Raw genomic sequence first — 12,831 nt, forward strand, 5'->3', positions numbered from 1 at the left:
ACACATACACACACACACACACACAAACACAAACGTATGTGCATGTACACCCACATTTACAAGAACAGAAACACACACACACACACATACACACACATATTCAGTTTTCCTTTGACTCGGTGTTGTTAAGAGATACTGAGTCAGGGCTTAAATATGCAGGGCCTCTTCCAGGCTCCCAACATCTCCCCTCTAGCAACTCTCAGCTCAGGATCATCCATTGCAGATCATCCTTCTGGATCAATTTGTTCCCACCAGCAGGGGTGACTGCAAGAGGAGGATATAATGAAACTTTTCTAGACCTTGGGACACCCAGCTTTATTCCTAACTCACTCTCTAACTGAGCATTATCTAAGAGTACAACATCAAGAGACCTCAAGGTCTGATGAGAAAGGGGGAGACTGGGCATGGGACACTCCAGGGAGGATGAAGGAATGCCAATAGCAATGGAAGATTTGTGGAACTAGGGCTAAACCTGTCTCTATGCACACCTCAAAACTGACTGAACAAAGTATTCTACAGAAGTCTTAGAAGTCAATTATCCTGTGTGTAGGATACACAGCAGAAGAGGTGAAGGGTGGTGGGGCTGGGCCAGATGACCTTGAAGGTACTGTCTACTCTCCTCTTGGACAATCAGGTGATTACATGTCTTGTCTATCTGCTACTCCACTGCCTTGGAGAATAAGACAAACCCAGTTTCCAGCAGAACCTCTTTCCCAAGCCTCCAGTGAACCACATACATAAACATCATCTTCCCTACCTGATAGTGCCGTTACATATTCAGCATCTACAAAAGTGAGACATGAAAACATCTGCTGAGTGACATACTGGCATATGTTCAGTGGTTATTCTTACACATAATGTGATAATTAGTTCATCTTTTACATATGAGCAACACCAACTGGACTTAGATATGTAGATATATAGATCGATGGATCATTAGATAGATAGATAGGTAGATAGATAGATAGATAGATAGATAGATAGATAGATAGATAGATAATGGATGGATGGGTGGGTGGATGGATGGACAGATGGACAGACAGACAGGTAGATTTATAGATAGATAGATAGATAGATAGATAGATAGATAGATAGATAGATAGATAGATAGATAGATACATGACATAAATTTGGGAGGGAGTTTTGGGGATCAAGGGAGGAGTTAGAAGGGTGAGGTGGGATGGATATGATGCAACTATACTATACTCATTGTATAAAATTCTAAGAAAAGGGTGCTTTGAACCTTTAGCATTCATTGTTCAGTTTACTAATTTTATAATTCACACTTTTTTCCTTTTCACTTTTCCCAAAAAGAGGTTTTACTGCTCAGCACTTTGTGGGTGTGCCTTAGGATTATTAAAGTTATAAACTTTAAGCTATTGGCATACATGTGTCTGAAGTTCGAAACTTTTCTCATCTCTATAGAGACTTCCTGTTCCCTGCTGGGAAGACAGACATGGATCAGACCTTTCTCTCTCATTATGGAATGGAAATGGGAATTGCCTCACTGGGATAGTATTTTTCTCTAGCCATTTCCCACTTGGAAGGAAGTGTCTTGGCCATATCTCACATTTCAACCATGTCCTACCCATCCATAGACCTCTGTCTCTATGCACACCTCAAAACTGACTGGACAAAGTATTCTACAGAAGTCTGAGAAGTCAATTATCCTGTGTGTAGAATGAACAGTAGAGGAGGTGAAGGGTGGTGGGGCTGGGACAGATGACCTTGAAGGTACTGTCTACTCTCCTCTTGGACAATCAGGTGATTACATGTCTTGTCTATCTGCTACTCCACTGCCTTGGAGAATATGACAAACCCAGTTTCCAACAGTATCTCTTCCCCAAGCCTCCAGTGAACCACATACATAAACATCATCTTCCCTACCTGGGAGTGACCTTGTTACATATTCAGTGTCTACAAAAGTGAGACATGAAAACATCTGCTGTGAGTGAGTGGCATACTGGCATGTGTTCAGTGGCTATTTTTACACACAATGTGATAATTAGCCTCTCTTCATTGTCAACTTAACTAGATTTGGAACCACCTTGGAGACAACTCTGGACAAGTCTACAAGGGTGTTTCCAGAAAGGTATAGCTGAGGAGGGAAGACTATATCTGATGGATGAGGGGTCCCAGGCTGCATAAAAGGGATAAAAGTATAAAGCATCCCCCGGTCTGATGTGTGACAGCAGGTGCAACGGGACAAGCTCATTCACACTTCCATCACAATGACAGACGTTATCCTCAAATTGTGAGCCAAAACACACCCTTTCTACCTTTCGCTTTTGTTAGTATTTTGCTACAGCAGAGAGAACAGTAACTAAGACAGCAGAGAGAACAGTAACTAAGATAGGCGTGAAGGGTGTTCTCTTGGAGGGGCCAAGGCTTGACTCTAAAGGGCATGGGCTTTACCTGAACAGATGACACTGGCGTCTTCACTGTGATCACAGTTGTGGGAGAACCAGCCAATGTGGGAGCATTCCTCCAGGTGCTCTTCATGTCCCTTGCAACGCACGTTGTCAAGGAGAATCTTCCCAGAACCTTCCCCAAAGTAAGCTTCACTCAGGGCTGAAACAGCCCAGCCACACCCCAGTTGCCTACAGATGATGTTTGCTTCTGGGAGGTCCCAGAGGTCATCACACACAGTCCCCCAGACTCCCTGGTAGAAGAGTTCTACACGGCCTGCACATCTCCCATGGTTGCCTGCCAGCCGCACAGGGACCCAGCCTCCTGGGGAAGAAAAAAGGGGCAGGGAAGTGATAGTGGTCTTCTCAGTCCATTGATGGCTATTGTCTACAATCCAGTCTGGTATTATCTTCCTTGACTACCCAAGGCAACCTATGCAATTACCCCACTGTGTCTGCTCCAAAGAACCTGTGGTACTCTCCTTATCTGCATCCTGTTTCAAGACAGCTTCACAGTGATGGATCATTTGCGCAAATAGCTATTATTCTCTTTCCTTATCCTCTTTGCAGTATGACCCTGAGATGCTCCCAGCGAGAAGCCAGGCATCTTTCCTCCTCTATTGGCATTGTGCTCAGGGCCTTTGGTGCATCTTGTCTTTGAGAGCATGCAGATGTAGCTTACTCCCTGGGCACCCTGGAGCATCATGTGAATAAGCATAGGCGAGCATGCTGGATGATGAAGGACACGTAGCTGGTCATTTCACTCACTTCAGGTGGCAGCTACATTGCTTGCAGACATGTAAAGGAGCCGATTCTAGGATAGGCATCTTCAGCTGACTTTCCAGTGACCCACACTCATGAGAAAACCAAAGCCACCGTCAGCAAGCCTGACCTAGAGCAGCAGAACTGACCAGCTAACTTGTAAACTCATAAGCAATAATTTAAAAGGGGGAGGGTATTTCATACCTCTGTATTTAGGGAATGGTTTTACATGGCAAAAGATAATTTAAACATTTCTTTATCCATATTCCCTTTAGATAACCTGCTCTACTCATAGCCAAAGGAAGACCCGGACCAGGGCCACATATCCTGGGATGGAGCCTGCCTGGTTAGGGTGTCAAGAGGAATTCCCATTGACTCCAGAAGAACCAGTGCACAGCTGCACTGTGTCAGGTTCCTTCTGGGCATCTGGAGTCCAAAGGAGAGCTGTAAGATATAGGGGCAGAAACTTCCCTGTGGGTAGCCGTAAGTCATACAGAAAGGTAAGTGAACAGAGAAGTTTCTAGGGTAGTGGCTGGTAGCCTAGCATGAGTGGGCACACCTTTAATCTCAATGCTTGGGAGGCTTAGGCAGGTGGGGTCTTACCATGAGTTTCAGACCAGTCTGGGCTATAGAGTCAGACCTTGTCTTAAAAAAAAAAAAAGTAAAAAAAAAGTAAAAATAGAAGTGGTATAGCTGGGTCATGTGATAATTCTTTCTTTCTTTCTTTCTTTCTTTCTTTCTTTCTTTCTTTCTTTCTTTCTTTCTTCCTTCCTTCCTTCCTTCCTTCCTTTCTTTCTTTCTTTCTTCCTTCCTTCCTTTCTTTCTCTTTGAAATTTCCAAACTGATTTCCAAAGTATCTGTACTAGTTTACACTCCCACCAAGAGTGTATAAGTGTTCCCCTTTTGCCACAGCCATGCCAGCATTTGTTGTCATTTGTGTCCCTGATGATGGTCATTCTGACTGGGGTGAGGTGGAATCTTGAAGTAGTATTAATTGGCATTTCCCTGGTAGCTAAGGATGTTGCACACTCTTTGAAGTACTTACTGGCCACATGTATTCCTTCTTTGGAGACTTTTATAGATCTTGCTACAGAGACACTTGCACATCCACATTCATTGCCTCTTTATTGACAATAGATAGGAAATGGAATCAACCTAGATATGCATTGATTGATGGATACATAATGAATATGTGCTACATTTACATAATTGGATATGACTCTGCTATAAGGAAATCATGAAAATTGCAACTGAATACATGGAATGGGGAAAATTACACTTAGTGGGGTCATCCAGGCCCCCAAAAGACAATTGTTGCATGTTATCACTCACAGGCAAGTGCTAGCTTCCAATCATGTATTTTATGAGTTTACCCTGGAATTCACATGAAACTCAGGAAGTTAGGAGGCCAATGGGTGGATTGATGCATTTAGGGAGGAGAAAATTAATTATAGATAAAATGAAAGGAGAGAGAGAATGCTGAAGGCATAAAGGAGGAGGAACCATTCCCTGAGCAGGTGGCCTTGGGCTGTATAAGAAAGCGACCTAGGTATGAACCTGATCTTGATTTCTGCATCAGGATCCATCTTGACATCCTGCCCTGACTTTCCTCAGTGATAGACCATAACCTGTAAATTGAAATCATCCCCCTTTCCCCTAAGCTGCTTTTGGTCAGAATGTTTTATCACAGCAACAGAAAAGGAAGTAGAACACAATGCAGCACAAAGGCTTTTCTCCTCTCACTTATGAAAGAGACATTCTCAGGAGGAAAAGCAAACCAACCAACCTGATGGTTTGGATGACTCGGGATCTGTTGCTGGAGTGTGGTCTGGTGAGCCGTCAGCACCTTCTGAGTAAAGGAAATCAGCATTATGGTCCAGAGCAGTGTTTACATTGTGGTCATAATAACTTATATTTCTGAAAAGATGAAACAGCATTGACGTCTGGGGAAATTACAGCCTCACACTGCTGCAGACAATGCCTGACTTCCATGACTAGATTAGAGCTCATCAACTACTTGGAGACGATTGATATTTCTTAAACAGCTCTTACAGAACAGAACAATAGAGAGCTCTTAACAGAACTCATTTGACATCCCATTGCCTGACTATCCCATTCTCTGCTAAAATAATCTCCAGTCCTGCCATGGATACATCTCTTTGACTGTAATTAGCATGTGCTTTACTCTTCTAGCCCAGGGAGCTCTACTGTAATCCCACAAAACGAATTTTAGAAGGGGAAGTTTACCTAACACAAACAGGGGAAGAACTGAATCAAGCCTCACAATGTGTGTGTGTGTGAGGATGCTGCAACCCCAGACTCTGCAGTAGGAACAGAAACAAGAGCCACCAGGACTGGGTCTGCACTCAGTGCTGAGTGCTGTGCCCTTCACCCACCTGTTATGGAGTGCTGAGATTTAAGCAGCACCTCTCTAGGCTTGAAGGTGATGGTAGATCATTCAAAACCAGCCTCTGTAGACTGTTTGAAGCCTGGTTCAACAGTTCATTTTCATACCACATCCATTACACAGAATAAACCAGAGGCAGAAGTCAATGTAGACGGGATTCAGAAACCAGTGTTACCTGAGGGCAGGGAGTGTGTGTGTGTGTGTGTGTGTGTGTGTGTGTGTGTATGTGTGTGCCTGCACATGTGTGTTGCTGCTGTTAGAGGGCCTGTTAGAGTACTGAGAGAAAGTATCATCTCTCCTAGAAGTGAGTCAATGACCCATTCAATCTATAGAACTCTTGGAATGCAAAAGACCCCCTTAGCAGAGCAGATGGCTCTGGAGCCCTCCTTATCCATCAGTGTGTGAATCAGTTGTTGTGGGCACATGGGACTTTCCAAATCCCTGACTGAAGCAGGAGCTGAGGGGAGCAGATATTGTTGGACCACACATGAGTTGCCCATACTTGCCCTGTGCCTCTGCCAAGTCCCAGCTACTGTCACACACTGATCCTCCCATGTGCACTAGTGGGAAACCTCACCCACCCAGATCATCCTTCAGAGCCACACACCAGCCTCAGCCCAGAACAGTCTTCTGTAGATAGAAAATAAAGTGGGAGCTTTTCCGTTGAACCTGCCTAGTTGCCTGACTTACTATTCAGAGTCAGTCCTTCAGGTGTATAAGAACATGTGGGCAAAAGTATATAATAATAATATCACGTGATGTGTTCACTGAGCTAATCAGTCAGGCGATGGAGCACATGTTTCTAACACAATGGTACTTCACACTGATGTCAGCAAGGGAGACATGAAAATTTGGGGAAATTGATTTCACTGTGTGGAACATTCCCCAAATTAACAGTTGATAGTAACAGTTTTCTTTCTCCCTCTCCCGCTCATCAATTTGTCTAAAAGAGCAACTGGCTTTTAAAAAACAGTATGGCATGATATATAGGGACTAATGTAATTTGTGCTAGACCACAAAATAACATGGACAGAAATCATATAATTCATATGTATAAAAAAATGAAAAGAGGAAACTTGTAACATTCAGAAGAGTGCTTGTCTCTGAAGAAGGCGAAGGGGAGACTGGGGTGGGTAGTAGGAGCTTCATAGTAATTTATTTTTGCTTTAAAACACTGTTACTTTTGTGGTGTGCTAGGGACAGAATCCAGAGGGACACTTGATAGCTACCATTGAGCTACAGTGCTAACCCTGGAGGCTTCATCTTGGTTTGTCTGAAAAGTTCATACATGCATATAATGTGTTTCGGTCAAATCACTCTCCCCTCCAATTCTTTCCATATATCCCCACCACGTCTCCCTCTCAACTTCCCATGCTCTCTTTATTTATTAGCTTATTTCTATTTTTAGCTCACTGAGTCCACTTAGTGCTGTCTGTGTGTACGGCTGTAGGTCATCCACTGGAGTGTGGGTAGCTTCACAGTTACCACACTGGTGAGGAAAACTGACTCTGGGCCCCCTCACCCCCAACAGCCATCAGACACCAGCAGCTACTCGTACAGGGGTGGGACTTCACAAGCCCCTCCCACATCCACACTGAGATCGTATCTGGCTTGATGTGACCCAGGTCTTGTGTAAGCATTCAAAGCCACTGAACCCATGTATGTAATAATAGCACAGCCATGTCAAACACATACTGTTGTGCTGTTATCTACTACCTCCGGCTCTTACACTCTTTCTATCCCCTCTTCTACAAGGACCAGTGAACCTTGTGGTCAGGAGGTGTGAGACAGCTGTTCCACTTCGAGCTGGCTACTCCACAGTCTCTGATTCTATGCACATCGACTCTTTGTGGGTCTCTGTATTGTCACCTACTATAAAAGGAAGCTTCTTCGTTGAGGATTGAAAGATCTACTAACATATAGGTATAAAGATAAGAACTTAGAGCACAGTTTATTACTATATAATAATAATAATATTAATACTACAGTAGTAATAGTAGTTTTCCCCCTAAAGCCTATGACCTAGACAGTCAGGTATTTTTTTTTTGTTTTTCTTTTATTTATTTTTTGTGTATTAATGGTACTAGGCATGGGTTCCATCTTGTGGGGCGGGCTAAGTCTAATCAGAAAGCGGTTGGTTAATCCCATAACCTTGGTAACACTATTGCACCACTGGGGCACATCTTGCCACGCCAGTTGTTACTGTCGGTCACGGAAGTCACAGCTATGTATGGCTTTTGATTACTGCTCTCTCCCATTAGCATGCAGAGCACCTTTCAGAACCGTGAAAGCTAGCCAGTAGGGATGGAAGCCTCGCCTTTAACTGACTCATTTCTTGGTAAGAATGGAAACCAGTAAGATAAAACACAGGTAATAAGTAATAAGTAATGACATGGGGGTCTGTTTGGTGTGTGTGTGTGTGTGTGTGTGTGTGTGTGTGTGTGTGTGTGTGTGTTCTGAACTTTACAACATTTCCCCTAGAAGAGCAAGAATAAAAAGATTACAGGTGTCAATGTCCTGCGGGGGAGGGGATCAACTAATCAGCCAGGGCTGGAGGATGGTGAGTCCTCTCTCACTGTGGTGCTTTCTCAAGTACTTCAGCAACTTGCAGCTGCTCTAGCTCCTTCTGATGATCCCCAGCTGTGGATCACAGGAAGCTCTCTTACCTTGGAGGCTGAGCCTGGGCACATGCGCTCTTCGACTAGCAGGTGCTGAGTCAACCACAGGAAGAACTGGAATGATATGGAAATGGGGGTGAGAATTGAAGGTCTTCTCCTGAGACAAACACAGAACACATCATCAAAGAGCTCAGCTAGCATCTGCACAGGAGTCACAGCTTGGTCTCACTTCACCCACAGCCTGGACTCACAAACTGCTTGATTTTCAGGGAAACCTGAACCAAGTTCAGAAGGCTGACAGAAAGCTACCCAGCAAGATCCTGCTGTTCTAAACGCTCCCCTCCTCTTCACCCTGCAGAGACTCCGAGTTCTCCATGAGGATCCCTGGTGTTATTAAGGCAGTCATTGAAAAACTGGACCCGCGTTAAAAAGTCAAGGTGTTCTTGAGGACACTGGTTGTCTTCACTGACCCCAGAGGACATTATATAATCTGGTGACTTGTCTGCCCCACAATCCATCTAGATAGTGAGGCTGCACACGGCAGGACTGACGATGGAGGCATTGCTCTTACCTGACAGGACACTTGGTAACTTCTCACCATCCAACGATCCTAAAACACACACAAAACGTTTGTCAGAAGCACTTTCTTTTCTCATTTTCTCACTTGTGAAACATTAGCAGCACTCTCTAAAGAAGGAATTGTACAGATAAGGTTACTAACACTTTACAGAGCGATTTGCTTCTGTGTCCCACTGTCTAGCAGGATTTGGGGCCAAAAACCCAGGGTGCGTCAAGGGAGATCAAAAGCCTGTCTGCTCCTTGGACATTCTATTTGTTCAATAAACACTGCTTTGGTGTCTAGCATGTGGCAAGCACTATGTAGGGACAAAAAGGTAAGGAGCAGAACAGATGAAGACCCTCCTGGTGGGTTAAAGTGTGGCACTGCAGATGATACTGAGCATCACATCCTCCGTGTATCCCTGAGCAGTACGTCTGCCCCAGACCTGAACATCAGCCCATCCGTTCCACAGGCCTAGAATGCTGGGCATGGCCCGTGCTGTGTACCACACCCAAGTTTTGTTGTTTCAATTCATGGTCCATTGACCTACCGGATGGTGCAGGTGGACGGGTCAAGTCTTCTGGAGTGTGGGAAGCTGGGAGAGCTATTGGAGAAAGAGTACAAGGAAACTGACTTGGGATGGTTAATATGGAATAGAAGGAGGGGGACTTCTTTGATGCTTCAAGTTTGCTGAAAAATAATTTATTACCTTTCCATTCAAAATTTTTGAAAGGAACCGCACAGCCTTGATTGATATTATGCTGGGCGTGAACACACTGGATTTTCTGCGGTTTAATTTACATGAAATATCCAGAATAGGTAAATAAACACATAGAGGAAGAAAGCAAGGTGGTGACTGGCAGTGGTTTAGGGAGAAGGGACAGGGGGCTGTGGCTAGTCGCAGGGAATGGTACTTCAACTGCTTATCTCCCTCAGAGCGGTGGCACACTGCCGTAAACCGGGTCACACCGTAGGGCACCAGCCCCGCACCAGGTTCTCTGCTAAATGTTCTGTAGGTTCCCCCACTTAGTCCTTCTAGCAGCTCCTTGAAAGAAATGGTGGACCCACTTTTCAGAAGAGATAAGTCAAGTACAAGGAGGTGACAAGCCATGGTGAGGCCCATAGGGGGTCAGAGGCAGCAGAGAGTTAGGTCCAAACCCAGAGTCCAGGCATCAGCTCTGAGCAGAGTGGTGTTGGCTGAAGAGGCACAGCTCTTCCCTTTCTGATCAGCTCCTAGTCAGTCACTCAGATGACTCAAGGATTTTAATGCAGCTTCTCTCTCTCTCTCTCTCTCTCTCTCTCTCTCTCTCTCTCTCTCTCTCTCTCGTTTAGAAGTGAACGTAAACTGTGAACAGGGTTCTGAATTCATTACAGAATTTACTTATTTGTATATCTGATATTTTTGCCCAGAAAGACAAATGTGATCAGTGCCTTGCTTAGCCATCATCAGAGAAGCTTCCTCCTGCAGCAGATGGGAAGAAATACAGAGACTCACAGCCAGATGTTACGCAGGGAGTGAAAGACCTTAGAACACTCAGCCCTAAATGGGATGTCTCCATCAAATCCCTCTCCTCAGGGCTCAGGGAACTCCAGAAGAGTGGGTGGAAAGAGTGTAAGAGCCAGAAGGGATGGAGGACACCAGAAAACAAGGTCCTCTAAATCAACACGATCAAAGCTCATATGAACTCACAGAGACTGAAGCAGTGTGCACAGGGCCTGCACAGGTCTACTATATAGTATGGCTTCCAGGTTAGTATTTTTATGGAATTCCTGCATGTGTGAAAGAGTGGGTCTCTGATTCTTGTGCCTTCTTTTGGGCTCTTTTCCTCCTCTTTGTCTTGTCCAACTCCTATGTGACAGTTTTTGTTTTATCTTATTATGTTTTATTTTGTCATGTTATTTTTAAAAAAGAATTTTAATATGGCTTCTCTTTTTTGTTTGGAAGTGGACATAGAAATGTAAACTGTGAACAGCTGAAGGGTCTGCCTCCATTATAGAATTTGCTTATTTATGTATTTGATACTTCTGCTGTGGAGTGCTGGTATATGGTTGTCATGCATGCATGTCAAGCACTGCCCCAACTGAGCTATATCACCAGTCTCTACAGGGCTGTTTTGTTTGTTTATTATATAAATACTATATTTGTTAACATTGAAGGCAAATTTTATAGATAAGGAAACTGAATCCTCTGAATGGTTAAATCACAGGGTTAGAAAATTATAAAGGGTTACATGGTAAATAGCTCTGCTCTTACTGTGCAAAAGCTGCCATAATGATCCGTACATAACTTACTGTTCCAATAAAACTTTATTCATAACAAGCAGGCAATGGATTACAGTCTGCTAATGTCCGTAAAGATGATTGACACAGAGCTCAGACCTGAGTTTCTTGCCTTGCTCAGGAATCTTTGAGACTTCGGTCCAGTATGTGCTGACAAGTCTCTCATGCATGCTCTTCTCCCTTGGGGTACCATCCTTGCCCAGATTCACGTCTCCTCCTGAATTCCTTATGAAGAGCTCAGACTTACTAGGTCCAAGAACTTTGATCCCTTCCTTCTCTCAAGAGCAGGACAAGGCTGGGTTCCTGCTGCTCAGAGATTAGGGACCTGCCTAGCCTGAGCACATCCAAACACAAACAGAAAGAAAGATCCTGGGAGAGGATTCTGTGGGGAAGAGCTTGTAGAGACCCTGGTCTCCACACAGATGGGGTCAGGTGGGGCCTTTGGGAGCTGACAAGGACCTGGGGCTCTGCATCCTTAGGAAGGAAGTGCCCTCACTCTTGCGGCTGTGAGGCACATGAAGCACTGCCACTTCTGAGGCAGTGGAGGGCATCTTGTGTCCTTCTATATCACTCTCTGCCACATTCCTTTAGACCAGATCTCCCACTGAACTTGGAGCAAGAATATCCACCAGCAAGTCCCAGTGATCCTCCTGTCTCTGCCCTTTCCTCCAGCCCACAGCTCTGCAGCCATATAGACATGTGTGACTATGCCTGGCTATTTATGTGGGTGCTGGGGATCTGAATTCAGGTCCTGGTGCTTACATAGAAAGTGCCCCTACCCACTGATCCACTCTGCCCCGACCCTAATTAATTTTTCAGAAAACAGCTTCATTGAAGTATAATCAGTGTACTATGTTTTCAATGTATACAGATTAATGAATTCGGAGCCAGAATATATCTGTGGAAGCATCACCCTAAGTAAGGGAATGAATCTATCTCCCACCTCCAAATTTCCCTGTGTTCTGTGTATGTGTGAAGCAAGGATGCTTACCAAGAGCTGCCCCCTTCACAAAAATTCAAGTGAACAATACTGTGTTAGCATCCTGTAGCTCTCTAGAACTCGCTCATGTTGCTACAGAAGCTTCATGCCTGCTGAACAACAGTGTCCACGGCCCTAAGTCTTCAAAAGACCCAGCGTGTACTTAATGTACGCAGCACATCTCAGTCCTATGGCTGTGTTGTTTTCAAGTACTCGGTGGTCACACGAACCCTGCAGAAGGAAGGGCCTGCTTTCCACCAGCCATGTCACACTCTAAATTACATAACTCATATTTGAATTATTGAAATGACAGTGGTCACAGATAGTGAGACAGCATCGGCTGTCACAATGACTAATGAAGTTGGACTCTAATGGTGACTCCTGCTCACTACATCCAGAAAGATGTGAGCCTGTGACTCACCAGCTTAGGCGAAATTAAATTCTCCTATTTCAGATTCTTCCTTGACATTAGCCAGTTTTTTTAAGTTTATTTTTTAGTGTTCAAAGAATGTGAAGTGACCTTTTGGGAATTTCTCTTTCTCTAGCACAAGTGTATCCTTTCACGTTATAGTTTTCATTTGTGAAATGTGAAGCTTTGAGTTCCAGTGTTCTTGGAACAGTAAAACTAAAGACAGTCAGATACAAAGTGAAGCTGGCAGGGTTGAGTCCCTTTTCCTCAGATCACATGATCTCAGGTAAAGCATTCTGGGTAACTCTCACATGATCTCAGGTAAAGCATTCTGGGTAACTCTCACATGATCTCATAGACAACTTAAAAAACTACAGTCAGTTCAGTGCTGGTGGTGATGGGGTCCTAC

General features: G+C 44.3%; 1 protein-coding gene across 1 annotated transcript in view; it reads right to left on the reverse strand.

Moving 5' to 3' along the window:
• Window positions 1–12,831, reverse strand: part of LOC131905975 (deleted in malignant brain tumors 1 protein-like) — a 114,626-nt gene that overhangs the window by 79,262 nt on the left and 22,533 nt on the right. Inside the window, exons 6-8 of the mRNA XM_059256800.1 lie at window positions 8,244–8,309; window positions 4,957–5,016; window positions 2,416–2,733 (exon numbers count right to left, since the gene is read on the reverse strand). Of these exons, the coding sequence (XP_059112783.1) occupies window positions 2,416–2,733; window positions 4,957–5,016; window positions 8,244–8,309 (444 nt within the window). The remainder of the gene's footprint in view (window positions 1–2,415; window positions 2,734–4,956; window positions 5,017–8,243; window positions 8,310–12,831) is intronic.

The sequence above is a fragment of the Peromyscus eremicus genome, chromosome 1 (genome assembly GCF_949786415.1).
Source record: "Peromyscus eremicus chromosome 1, PerEre_H2_v1, whole genome shotgun sequence".
NCBI classification, from domain to species: Eukaryota; Metazoa; Chordata; class Mammalia; order Rodentia; family Cricetidae; genus Peromyscus; species Peromyscus eremicus.